The sequence below is a fragment of the Ceratotherium simum genome, chromosome 10 (genome assembly GCF_057802395.1).
Source record: "Ceratotherium simum simum isolate JZ-2026a chromosome 10, ASM5780239v1, whole genome shotgun sequence".
NCBI classification, from domain to species: Eukaryota; Metazoa; Chordata; class Mammalia; order Perissodactyla; family Rhinocerotidae; genus Ceratotherium; species Ceratotherium simum.
This window is the reverse complement of record NC_141909.1, coordinates 55,102,210-55,115,701: the sequence shown is the minus strand read 5'-3', so window position 1 is coordinate 55,115,701 and position 13,492 is coordinate 55,102,210. Positions and strand designations below refer to the sequence as shown.

Sequence of the window (13,492 nt, the reverse complement as noted above, 5' to 3'; positions counted from 1 at the left end):
TTTGTGGAAATAAAGCTTTGAAGGGCTACTTTGTCATTTTTCCCTCACCAATATCCTTCTTCCTTAATATTCCACTCCTTTGCCTGGAAGATTAAACCAAACACTGCTTGCACCAATGGGCTTGGCATAGAATAAGCCCTCAAGAAATTATTCCTGGGGCTGGCCCGGTGGTGCAAGCAGTTAAGTGTGCATGCTCTGCCGCAGCGGCCCGGGGTTCACTGGTTCGGATCCCCAGCGTGTACTGACGCACCACTTGTCAAGCCATGCTGTGGCGGCATCCCAGATAAAGTGGAGGAAGATGGGCGTGGATGTTAGCCCACAGCCAGTCTTCCTTAGCAAAAAGAGGAGTATTGGCAGATGTTAGCTCTGGGCCGATCTTCCTCACAAAAAAAAAAGAAAAAGAAAGAAATTATTCCTACTGTTGCTGTTATTCTTCCCTCGTATTGCTGACATGTCTTTCCTTTCCTGTGTGGTAATCCCAAGTGGGAAGGCTTTGTTGAGAAGCAGATGTTGTTTTACTATGAGCTAAAATGGCCAAAGAATCCACTTGTTATTTATCTAAGAATTTCAGGGCTCGTGTCTCCTCTATTGCATCAGTGCAGGTCGATGATCTGTACATCTGTGAAATGCGTGTGTGTGTTGTCACATGTGTGTGCATGCATGTGCATATAAAATCACCTGGGGGGTTAAAAATAATGAATTATTTTGTTGTGGTAGAAGCTCTTGTTCTGTTCTTACTCTCAAGACAGAGTGTCCATCATCCATTTACTCAGGTGAGATTTGTGTGGTCTCCCTCAGTAGTCTCTGAGGAGAGAAATCACACCTGGTTCTGGTCATTAGATGATGGGCCTTTCTGGAAGGGATTCAGTCAAGGAGAATTCCATTTCACTGGTACTTTTATTTTAGAAGATAATGAAGAAAGTATTTCCCTCATAGAGGAAATACACAGGGTCTCCCCCAGATAGCCCTCCGTCTCCTGAATGAAATGCTCAGTAGAGCTGTCAAATTTTTTCCTCATGCCTGTGGTAAAACATATATCAAACAAGTGCTCTGACTTAAACTCCTGGGTGCCAGGGATGGGACTGAATATTCTTTCTATTGCAGTGAGACTGAAAAGATATTTAGACTTGCTAATCCAGAGAGCAAATTATTGCTATATACTGGAATTCCATATCCTCAGGGCTTGAAGCAGAAAAACAAAATAATGAGAGGTTTGCCCTTTAGGCGTCCACCAGGGCCTTGTCCTTGCGTCAGCTGCCCAAGGCTCAGAATGCTGGAGCTGGGCCAGCCCGCTGATGCTGAGGCTCGCCAGTGCAGCGGCCTCGTGTGCCTGCCTCTGGTTAGTCAGAAGGAACTGAGTGTCACTCAGCCTCCCACGGAGTTTTGGTTAACATTGCATTAAGGTAGTGGGTTCTGCCTGGCCTCCACCACACAGGGGGTTTGCCGAGTCTAGTAGGATGGCTTTTTAAAAATTCCACTTAGAACAACACAGTTCCTTGAGACTGGACAGCATCACCATTACCACAGCTGTTGTGAGATAATGTTTAGATTCTGCCCACCCCAGTGCTGATGAGAGCAAGGAAAGCAGGCTCAGTCTGGCCTTAATGGAGCTGTTTTTATTAGGATTTTCCCAAAGGCCATATATGAGGATAAAAAGAATTAGAAATGGGAGAGAGAAGGGAATTAATTTAAATTATGCCAGGCATGCAAATTGCACATGGCTTCCTAAAATTGTGTAGCTCAATAATAGGCCATTTTCCAGTTAAATATTACTCCTGCTCTTGATAATGATATTTGCATATTTTTCTCTTCGTGGCCTCTTCTAAACCACTCACTCTCATTCACTCAGCTCTGTTGTATCGGAAACATAGGAACAAGTCAGAAAGATTCATTCAGAGGAGGATAGGGCAAGGGCAGTAGGGGGAGATGGCTTCCTGAAGCTTTGCTGAATCAAAAATCATGTCCTGGGCGCAGGCCAGTAAGCTCTTCAAAATGAGCAACACTATGTTGAAAATGGTTTCTGATCAATACATACACTCTCCCACACCAGCCCAGAGCCCTTAATTCCACATGCTGATCCTAAGCAGCAAAGAAGTCACATTTGAGTTCAGCATTAGCTGATGAGTATTTCCTATCTTACTGTCAAGAAGATGGACTCCTCTGCTCTTCCCCTAATTTATGAATTCTTGAGGAGACTAAGACCCAGTTATCCAAGTGTGTCTGGCTGCCCCCTCTACATACCTGCAGCCTCTTCCCAAGGCCCACTAAATGGAAGATTTGATTCTAAAAACCAGACTCAGCATAATGTAGCCGTAGATGCTGGAGGATTTAGAAAGACCTGCCATTTTGGCATGATAACACTGTTCGGTGACAAGCTTGGGTGCTCATGGACGACATACATACATTTCCCACCAGAAGAGCAAACCATTTGCATTTCTGTACTAAAATCATACCTCTGGAAACACAAAATTAAAATATCTTTCCAGTTCCAAGGAGATTTAAATCAGCCTTACTTGTAAAGCATTCTTTGCCAGACTATAGCTAGGCGGTAAGGGTGGATAAAATGTTCCCACTGGCGTTTGTAAGATTGCCTACCTGAATAATCTTTAATATTATGTATATTCTGGTGTTCCCCTAAATAGCCACCTGTCACAGTATATTAATGAGGGAATGAGTTTTCTGTTGCTTAGGCAGGGTATAATGAATGCATTTTTTAGATATCACAGCACCTCTGGAAAGCATGTGACGTGAAGTATTGGAGGTAACAGTACCTCCATTTGGCTACATAAAGAATAAAAAGGAGTTGCTCACCCACAGCAAGAGAAATTGACAAGGTTACCAGGGACCCAGTGGATGCTCAGATAATTCACTGCTTTTCACGTACCCAGCACTGTCCTGGGGACTAGGAGAGGGGGGAATGGTTAGGGCACAAAAGAAATCTGAAAAAGATTGCTCTCAAAAAGCTTGTAGTCTAGTTGAGGAAATGGTATAATATCTATGAACTAACTTGAGAATCAGACATGAACTAATGAAGTGCTAAACTGGGCAGGCAGATATTTAGTGAAACAGATGTTGGAGAAGGGCAAAATACATAAGAGTCATGATTAACAGGAGGTATCCTTGAGTCCATGCTTGTTCTTGTGGCTTCCCTGTGGGGTACTTTAGCGATCATTGCCACATTTCTCGCTTTATCTTCCTTCTCCTCTTCCTTCCTTCTCTCATTTTCCATCCAGATCCTTTCTTTTCTCCTTCTAATTCTTTCCTTCTATTTATCTTCTTCCTTCTTTCCTTTTCTTTTCCTCCTCCCTCCTACCCTTCCTCCCTGTTCCTCTTCCTTCCAGTTCTTTCCTTCTCTTTTCCTAATTCCCCACTTGTTTATCTTCTTTCCTTATTCCTCCCATACTTCCTCCTTTGTGTCCTCCCTCACTCCCTCCCTTCCTTTCTCTCCCCACCCACATTCTGTATTTCTCTCTGCAAATGTTTATTGCAAGGTGCCTGTGTGCTGACACCGTGCTTTGCCCAGGGATATGAAGAATGAACAAGATTTAAGTGTGCACTGAAGTCTAACAGTCAGTTTATCCTATGGAAGGAAATCTGGTTTTGCAATTGGCTTCTCTGACTCTCCAGCCTCGACAAAGCCTACACCAGTGTCTTTTCAGTGCCTGACACAAGAACCCCTCATCACTGAGCTTCCCTCACCTGACTGATATGGGACATGGAGCCAACCATCCCCATAATAAAATTGATTTATGTCTACTTGGGTCAATTTATACATGTGCTTAGAGGCCTGGCAAAGAGGCAGGGAGCTTGGACTAGAGTCAGCACATCAGAAAATAAATCAAGCAGAACTTACAAATTACCTCTGCAGTGTTACCACCACACAAGCCCCTTGGTTACACCAAGCCTTTATTCCTTCTCATCTTTTCTTTCCTTTTTTTTTTTTTTTAATTAGAGCAAATCAATCCTTTCTAAAAGAATAAATGTTAGACTTAGAAAATTTTAAACAAAACAGGGGTGGGGGGATCCACTGACAACATCAAGACTGAAAATACACAGACCACCAATTTCTTGGAACAAAAGCCAGCAGGATAAGAGTGATAAAAGCATCATATTTATGACAATCTTGCCCCCTTTCTAGAGCAACAAATACATAGTATATGGGAAAATGAGATTTCATTGTCACGGCACGTGTCTCTACCTATATGATAATGCCACACAGAACTCTCTTAACCACATGTATTGGATTCTCCTCGTAGTATTTTTGTGAGAGAGGGAATGCAGTGCTGTGAAAGCAGGGGTGGATTCGGCATCAGAAGCCCTGCACCAAGTTCTAGCCTCTCCACACACCAGCTGGGCAAGCAGCAGCCATGCCCTGGCCCCCGGTGTTCCATCTGTGACAAACAGAAGCTTAGAGAGAATCCCTGACCTCGGAAGGGGTTTGGGGAAGGGAATCCTGCACAACTGATGAGGAAATGGGTAAATTTCACTCTGAGCTCCGTCAGCGAGGTCTGGGTGCTTTGTTTTACGTGATGACACCATGAGTTGTTCAGTTCTCAAGACTGAGAAATTACTGGTAGGAAGATAAAGGCTCTCAGCTAAATTCTAGAGCATTTCCTTAAAGGTGTTTATATCTCATGCCAGGAGAAAGATCAGGGAGAAACTGCTTTCAGGTTACTTGGATGGTTTTTAAACCTTTTCCCAACCTGACAAAATAACCTGTATGACATATTACACTTTGGGATTTTCAAGACAAATTTAAGAGAAAATTCAATTTGTCCTTCTTTTTCACCCTATGGCCCAAGAATTTTTACTTTACAAATATCTTCATTTACTTTAATTCTGTTTTCTTCTCCTCCTCATAAATAATTTGTCAGCTCTTGTAATTTTGCCTTCATCCTCTGGGTTGAAGTTGGGTTTTATGGGTTGTTGTGTGTATTAAATGACTTAATATATGAAAAATATTCAGAACAGTGTCTGGCACACAGTAAGTGCTAGTAAGTGTTGGTTGCCATTTGTTTTGTGTTTTCAAGTGCACAAAAGACCTATCACACTCTCAGTTTGAGATCTTTGCAAAAACCTAGTGGACATGTTACCACACAAAATGGGGGTTCTCTGCCCAACGTGCATTAAAAAACCCCAATTATTATGACATCAGCTTTTGAGGAAAGAAGAGGCTTTATTGCAAGGTCAACCAGCAAGGAGACAGGAGGCAAGGCTCTCAAATCTGTCTCCCTCCATCCAGGGCTTGGGGCAAAATTTATGGGATGAAGGGCAGGGCAGTCTGAATGGTGGAGATAGATGATTGGAGGTAAGGAGAAGTGAGGTAATTGATAATCTGTGCAAATCTAGTCAAGCTTCATGCCTCTTCATATGATGCATGTTCACAAAATGGGGGCATTACCATGATCCGAGGGTGGAGTTTTCAGCCCCAACATCAAAAGGGTCACCTATCTGGCATTTGCGTAGGCCCAGTTGATGGATTGGTGGTCACAACCAGCCTGAACTGGACAAGGGGTGACTCTCAGTTCCTGATAACACAACTCTTAATTACTCTGTTGATAAGATGGAGTCAGTTCAAATTGGTCCTCCAGTGGGCCTGTGGTAACAGACAGATGAATTTTAAATGGCTTGCCCAAAGACCAGTGCTAACATAGGGTGGGGCCCGCACTCAAATCCAGGTACTCAGAGCATTCAGTGAGTTTTTTCCCAGTTCCTTTGTCCTGCAAATGAGAACACAACCAAAGAGATTAAGTGATTTAGACAAGGCAGTGAAACTGGTTAATGATCATGCCATGACTAGAATCCAGATCTTTTGCCTCTACATTTCTTTCTTCCTGCAGGTGAGGGGTTTGTTTGCTTGTTTAATGAGCTTTCTGATGAGATCAATGCATGTAAAGCACTTACTCTGTGCCTGGCCCACAGTGATGACTCAGGAAGTGGTAGCTGCGTCTCTCCTGCTGCATGCCACCTTCGGCTTCCTTTGAGGTTGAAGTCTAGGTTCAGATCAAAACACACCATGGAAAACAAGATTCCCCATGATTGGCTTGCTGTTTTGGTGAATGGTTCATATAGGGTGCTCAAGCATTAGCATATGAATGTGTACAAGCTGGTCAAGTTGGGAATTTTCAGTTTTATGCTGTTGGTGTGATATCACCCTAAAGTAGCATTCATCACAGGGGAGCCTGCTCTTCTGTACACGGACCCCTCCCCCCTGGTCCCCACCCATGAGCAGAGAAGCAGTGACCACGAGGATTATTTCTGGGTCTCACTCCAGAATCCCCCACCCCCTGTGGTGGTTGTCACCAGTGGTAAGAACAAGGCCAGGGAGCCTGGATCTGCACCCCAGCTCCACACTTTCTGCCTGGGTTACCCTGCACGAGGTACCTAATCTCTCTGGACCTCAGTTCCCTCATTTGTAAATTATTCCCTCTCTTATGAGAGTCTGGTGAGAATTAAAGCAAGTGTTTTCAGAAGAGTCTGGCAACGAAAAGGTTCTCAGGGATTGTGAGTTGTTACACTTTTTACGACCAGCTGTGGGGCTGCTGGGTTGGGATTGCGTGAGCTGACCCCAGCTGCCCTCCTACATAGGCATTATCTTTAGATCAGCTCTTTATTTGACCCTCAAGAATTCAGCTTTCTCTTTCCTTCCTAATGAAAGCACAAGGCTTCTTCCCTACCTTTCCAAGGGAGGTGATAGTTATGCTAGAAACAAGCTTGTGGTGGGCTGGCTGCTAGCTCAATCTGTCACCTCCTCTACGGCCTCTGCTTGATCTGGGGAAGGACTGCTCATCCCAGGGGTGTCAGTTGAATTTGACTGTGGATTGGAGCCTAACGTGGATTACCTGTGCTGTCTTCATCCAAAAGAAAGAAGGGAGCTTGTTAAGAGGATAACTTGGCCTCATAAAGCTTAAGGAAAACTGCCTTCTGGACCAACTGAAAACTGGGTTTGACCACATACCTCCCCGTACTTGTTTCCTTTGGTTTATGAGCACAGAGCTTGACCCACCTGCCACAAAAGGCTTGATATTACTGTGTTGTATTCTACCAGCGTTGATATATGGGTGTATATAGAAAGTGGACTCGTGCCAGGCACTGTGTTACATTTTACATGTAATCCTCACAACTACACTGAGAGAGACATTGTTATTTCTGTTATACACGTGAAGAAACTGAGAATTTTAGCTATTAAATGACCCGCCCAAAGTCACATAGCTTGCCTGAGGCAAAGCCCAGATTAAAAACCATTCTTAACCCAAATATGCCTGAGCATAAGAATTACCTGGAGTGATTGTTAAAAATAGATTATCTGGGGCCGGCCCCGTGGCTTAGTGGTTAAGTGCGCGCGCTCCGCTAGTGGCGGCCCGGGTTCGGATCCCGGGCGCGCACCAACGCACCGCTTCTCCGGCCATGCTGAGGCCGCGTCCCACATACAGCAACTAGAAGGATGTGCAACTATGACATACAACTATCCACTGGGACTTTGGGGGAAAAAAAAAGGAGGAAGATTGGCAATAGATGTTGCTCAGAGCTGGTCTTCCTCAGCAAAAAGAGGATTGGCATGGATGTTAGCTCAGGGCTGATCTTCCTCACAAAAAAAAAAAAATAGATTATCTGGGCTACCCCCTAGATTGGCAGAATCAGCGTCTTCGGAGAAGAGGCTAGAGAATCTGTTTTTTTAACAAGTACCCCAGATGATTGATATTTAAAAGAACACTACACCCCTGGTTCTTCACCCGCAGCTGCTGACAATCATGGGGAGCATACCAATGCCCAGGTCCCAACCCACATGCAGTGGGTCCTTCCCTAGTTCTGTCTTTGATAAGACACTTCTGGAGTTCACTCAGTTTTCTCAGCTATAAGATGGAGATAAATCATAAGATTTGCTCCACACATCTCATCAGAGTGTTGTAGGAATGAAAAGAGGATGCTGGTGAAGGTGCTTTGCACAGTGCTCATTGAAAGAAAATGTACTTTTCAAAATCACTATGAACCTTTTAATAATATGTTTAATAGGCTTTTGTGGGTTGACCTGGAGTCTAATAATCCGTTTAACATGGTTTTATGGGAAAAGGCATTCAGATTTCAAAATAATTCACACAGAAATTTTAGAATACAATTGATTTCAACTTTCAGGGCTGCCTCTATTTAAAGTTTTGTATTGTATCCCCAGGAATATTGAATTTATCATGTGAAATTTTTTCCATGTGTATATTGAATGAACAGTTGCTTTGACTTCCTGGTCTGTTTGGTCTCTCTTTAAAATGAGTCTTAATATTGTTAAATGGAAAGTATATAGTGTAAAATATATCTATACAGTGATTGTACCATGAAAAATAGTAATAAGTCTGAGTCATTGAACATTTCTATGTGCCCAAATCTGTGCTAAGCCAATAGTCTTCCCACATCCTTATTAAATGTTGTTATTCCCACTTGCTGAGGCATAGAGAGACTAATTATCTTAGTAGGAGTCATTTAGCTCATAACAATAGTAGATACAAGATTCAAACAGAAATGCCAGATCCCAATTCCACAGTCTTAGTCGCTTTGCTGTGTGAGATCCCCATGAACACACATGGATTAGGATGCAAACACAGGAAAACAGGAGCAATGGCTGTTAGAGCAGAAGGATTGTGGTTGATTTGTTCTTTATGATAAAAATGAATCATTGGTATAAAAATTTATGCAATAAAGAAAAATCAGGAGAAGAAAAAAGTTGCATTAAAAAATCTACCTGGATTTTACAACTGGACGTTGAGACTTCTATTGCTATAGGTTTTGGGTTTTGTTTCTCTTGCTAAACCTTTATGATCCTCTGGTCCCTGTGAAAGTTAAAGGAAGAGAAAGAAGTTAGGGTGGCAAGAAATCCACCCACTATGCCCTCTGGCCCTCAATGAGTTAGATAAAAATGCTGCCCTTTGTAGAAGAGGATGAGGGCAGCAGGCGCTTTCCAGGAGTGATAATGAATTTGCTCTGAGCCCACTTAAATCCCATTCCCATCTCCTTTTATATTAAGGAAGGGCTGTTCAGGCATGGCGTGACAGTAAGGTAGGCATCCACATGAAGGGTGAACCTGGAACTCTCCGCCCATTGTCTCATGCCCCACCCTGCCAGCTGCTCGGGAGGAGGATAATCACGTTCAGCACTTTACTTGTGCTCCTTTTATAAGGACATCACTTGACAGCCAAGTAGAAAACTACACGTTGTTTGTCTCACTGGAAAGCACATCCCTACCCAACCCTTGCCTCCTTTAAGATGAGTTCCTTTCCCAAAAGTGACTTTTCTTCCTTTCTAACAGATATCTGCAAACGAAATCGAAATGCTTTTGATGAGGCTGCCACGCATGTTTAAACAGGAATTCACAGGCGTGGGAGCAACGCTGGAGAAAAGGTGGAAGTTGTGTGCCTTTGAAGGAATTAAAACTACCTAACTGTGAAGAGCAAAGAGATCTCTGGAAAAGAAACCGCCTGAACCCTGCCAGGGCTGTGCAGCGTGAGCACAGGAGGTGTGGGGTTGGTCCAGTGCGGGACCTCTGCAGAGCCAACAGAGCCTGACTTTAGTTACATCCGTGGCGTTCTCTTGTGAGTGGAAATGTAATTGTGTACCAGTTCCCTAAAACAAACAAAGCTTCATACTGTGACAGATCTGTTTCCTATGAAAACCAAACAATGATTCCATAGTCATAATGATGGCAAAATCTTAAAATATGCTACATTTGAGAACAGCTCACCAAGCAAAATATTTAAAATTAATGATGGTGTAGCAATGGTTGTTGCTAGGCTACAGAATTGTATATGTAATGTATAGCTGAAATCATTCAATGACATTTTCCTGCAAGTCTTGCTGTTTTAGTAAAAAAAACAAAAGTAATTTTACAGTGAGGAAAAAAATCATACCAAAAGAAAACTTGAATATGTGTCTGAACAGTTATTGTATTTTGTAAATTAAGTTATATGCTGTTCCAGGGACTTTTGCCTTATTGAAGAGGCAGAAAATGTGATTGGACTCCTTGAGAATGCTTTATCAAGAATATTATTTTTCTAATGTACCAATTCTCCATCGTAAGTTCTTTTAACATGGACTGTGTAACAATTTTCATAAAATGTAAATAAAGGAAAAACTAGTGCTACTGTCTTGTATTTGGTATGTAATATTCAGGTTTATGCATCAAAATAAACATTCAGTAAATATTCCTGTTACAAATTTTATAGCAAAGAAATTAATTTTTTTCAATAAATATGACTTCTACCATATTGGTTTTGCAAATTATTCTTTTATATATTTTAATTCTTCCTTAAGAAACCTTTTCCACATTATTCAGTCCCATCTCATATCCCATCATTTTTTTTTTTTTTTTTTTTTTTTTTAAAGATTTTATTTATTTTATTTTTTCCCCCCAAAGCCCCAGTGGATAGTTGTATGTCGTAGCTGCACATCCTTCTAGTTGCTGTATGCGGGACTCGGCCTCAGGATGAACGGAGAAGTGGTGCCTCGATGCGCACCCGGGATCCGAACCCGGGCCACCAGCATCGCAGCGCGCGCACTTAACCACCAAGCCACAGGGCCGGCCCATATCCCATCATTTTTAAATGACTAAATGCATGAGTGACATTGAAACAAAACATTATTTTAAATAGGAATATATAAAAATTGCAGAGTGGAAAGTACTAAGAAAAAGAGATCTACAGCATTAGAGTATATATTGTTTGAAAATACCAAGATACAGTATCCAAATAAAATCAACATAAATGTTATCTTTGTTTTCTGTCCTCAAGGACAGACACAAAGTAGCCATTTAGTTAATATTATTAATTCCTGGATTTATTTATTTGTATCTTTGCTGGAAAACATACAAGTTAGAAAAAGAACTAAATCAACACTTGGACCAACAATTTAGACAGAATTTGGGCTTCCTTTCTTTCTGTTAATTATAAGTAGGCTAGAGCTTTAAATTGTATCTTCTTCCTGCCTTCTTACATAAGAATCACAAAAAAGACAAGTATTCAAGATATTAATTTTCAATGAAACATTTTTTAGGAAGACAGCTGACAGTGAATGTTCTTTGAAATTCTGAAAAGATGTTCATAATTTCCTACTGGACATTATTGTCCTCAGGATATTTTTATTGAGCCCTGATAAATTAAGGTACTTATTCATACCTCCCATAAATATCTACACAAATGTTATGTTCAGAATCAGTCCTAACACTGAATATGGAGATAAATAAGACCTTCTCCTTAATAAGCTCAGAGTTCAATGGGAAAAAGACGTTTTCCCATGAGTTTCTATATGATGTGAGCCAGGTTACAGGAAAGATATGACAAGGGTGCTAGGGATTCAAACTAAATGTCAATATCATATTAAATGTTGAAACACTAGAGGCCTTTCCATTACCATCTGTCTATGCCCACTACCACCATCATCCTGACACATTTATCTCTAGGTCAGGAGACACAAGTAAGGATGCAACAGTCAGAAAGGAGATGACCTCATTTACAATGTATTGTAAAAGATGTTATTGTAAAATAGAAAACTTAAGAGGTTCACCTGAAAAGAATTTAGAAAAAAGAATTCTGTAAAGTGACAATTATAAAGACATAAAGTCTAATAGGCACACAAGGGAAGGTATCACAATCTAGACCATTTCAAATTGAAAGCATGGTAGATGTTTTCAAATGTGCATTCATAATTTCAGGCATGTCAAGTTAGCAGAAAGATACACTGCACAGGGTAAAACCCTAACTCAAGGCTCTGATTAGGAAAAGGAATCGGAGGAACCGTATATTAGATCTGACAAGACGACACCATCTTCTAAACACATGGTTCTGAGCCCTAAATGGCAATTCAGAGGACTGAAATGGTTAATGCAGCTTCCAAAAATATTTGAATATTTGAGTAATACGCAGAGATAAGTTTCTGCACTCTGAGAATCTATTTTGCCTGTGATATTTTTATGTATACTTGAAATTAATTATAGTACTTGTTTAGAAATATATATTTTATCTTCAATTATGTGAATAACTTATTCTTGCAGGAAAAAACTTCTAAATTATTTCACAGAATTCAGGTTCAGATGGGACTTTAGAGAACACCTGGGGAAAGAATTAACATTGGTACCTTTGAGGGCCATCTGGAGTCCACATATGTCTGTCACCCCATCCTCTTTAATCCTCAGGATAACCCTACACAAAGATACTATTATTATCCTCGTTTGTCACACAAAGAGAATGAGGCTCAGAAGTTCTAAGTAATTTGGCCAAGTTTGCACAGTTAGTAAATTCTGAATACAGAATTTGAACCCAGGGCCAACTGACTCCAAAACATGTGCTTTTCATTATGTCATGCTTCTAGTTCAATCTATTCCCACCACTCCCATGTGCCCAGTGCCCACCCAGTGCCTTTGGGTTACTGCTTTTACCCTCCTTACTCTCCACCATCCCTTGTACGTGGGTGCAGGCATGAAGACTCTTGAGCCTTTCTCCCCTAAATCTACCCAGTAATGAATCATGGTTCTTGGATTCTGAGAATAAGCAGAACACTGAAAGTTTGGAGATTCTCATAACCAGGCCCCACCTGGCTTTTCTGGCTTGCTTTTACACTGCCTCCATGAAAAGGACTAATATTTTTTGCTTTTCTGCTTTTGCTCATATCTTTTCTACCTAAATGAAATGACCTCACTCACATCTAGTTATCACAATTCTACACAGCCTTAAGAGGAAAACGCAAAGACCTCCTTATCCATGAAGCTTTTCCTCATCTCCCAGAAAAAGTCATTCCTCCTGCCTCTGCACAGCCATCCCACATTAACTATTTCTTAAGGCACTTACCGCCCAGCTGTCTTTGTCTCATCTCCCTATTAGATTACAAGCTCTTTGAGGGATCTGGGCTCATCTCATTTACTTTAAATTATTTCTCAAAATAGTTTTGTTTATAAATATTTAGAAAGCAGGACAAAGAATGAACCAAGATGTTTTTCTGCGTCCAGGGACCAGTTAACTTATACACAAGGGGAAAAAATTACAAAATATTTGAAAAGGCTGCAAAGATCTTAGATCCAAGATTCCAAGGCAGGAAAATGTGAGCAATAATGTACTGCATATTATTGAAATACTAAAAGCAACCCAATTCCTTCTCAGAGTTCAAACCCAGATCAATTATCAACTCTTCTATGAGGCCCTGATTCCCTCAGGAACCTCCTCCCCTGCGTTCCCACTACTAGTCATTATATTTCTACTGCAGCCTTTATCCTGTATCTTAATCATTTGTGAATGTGGCTGTGTCTCCCAGTCCTGCAGGCCAGAGCCCTCCCTTAGGGCTCTGGTCCCTCAGTCTGACATGACATCCCATGACTTTTAAATAAATATTTATCGACTGAATGAACCAAATGAATGAAAAAAGAGCACACACAGGAACTTTCTGAATTTGCTGAATCAGAGCATGTTGAGATATTACGTCCAGTAATAGATGCTAGAACTTTCTGCCTCTCAGTTGTAAG

General features: G+C 41.3%; 1 protein-coding gene across 5 annotated transcripts in view; it reads left to right on the top strand.

Annotated features, from left to right (window-relative positions):
* The window catches only part of ENOX1 (ecto-NOX disulfide-thiol exchanger 1), a 548,889-nt gene extending 538,639 nt beyond the window's left edge, over positions 1–10,250 (top strand). For all 5 annotated transcript variants that reach the window (XM_014789964.2, XM_087436027.1, XM_087436028.1 and 2 more), the window contains one exon: positions 9,296–10,250. In XM_014789964.2, coding sequence (XP_014645450.2) covers positions 9,296–9,427 — 132 coding nt within the window. In that variant the 3' untranslated portion in view covers positions 9,428–10,250. The remainder of the gene's footprint in view (positions 1–9,295) is intronic.
* The last annotated feature ends 3,242 nt before the right edge of the window (positions 10,251–13,492 follow it).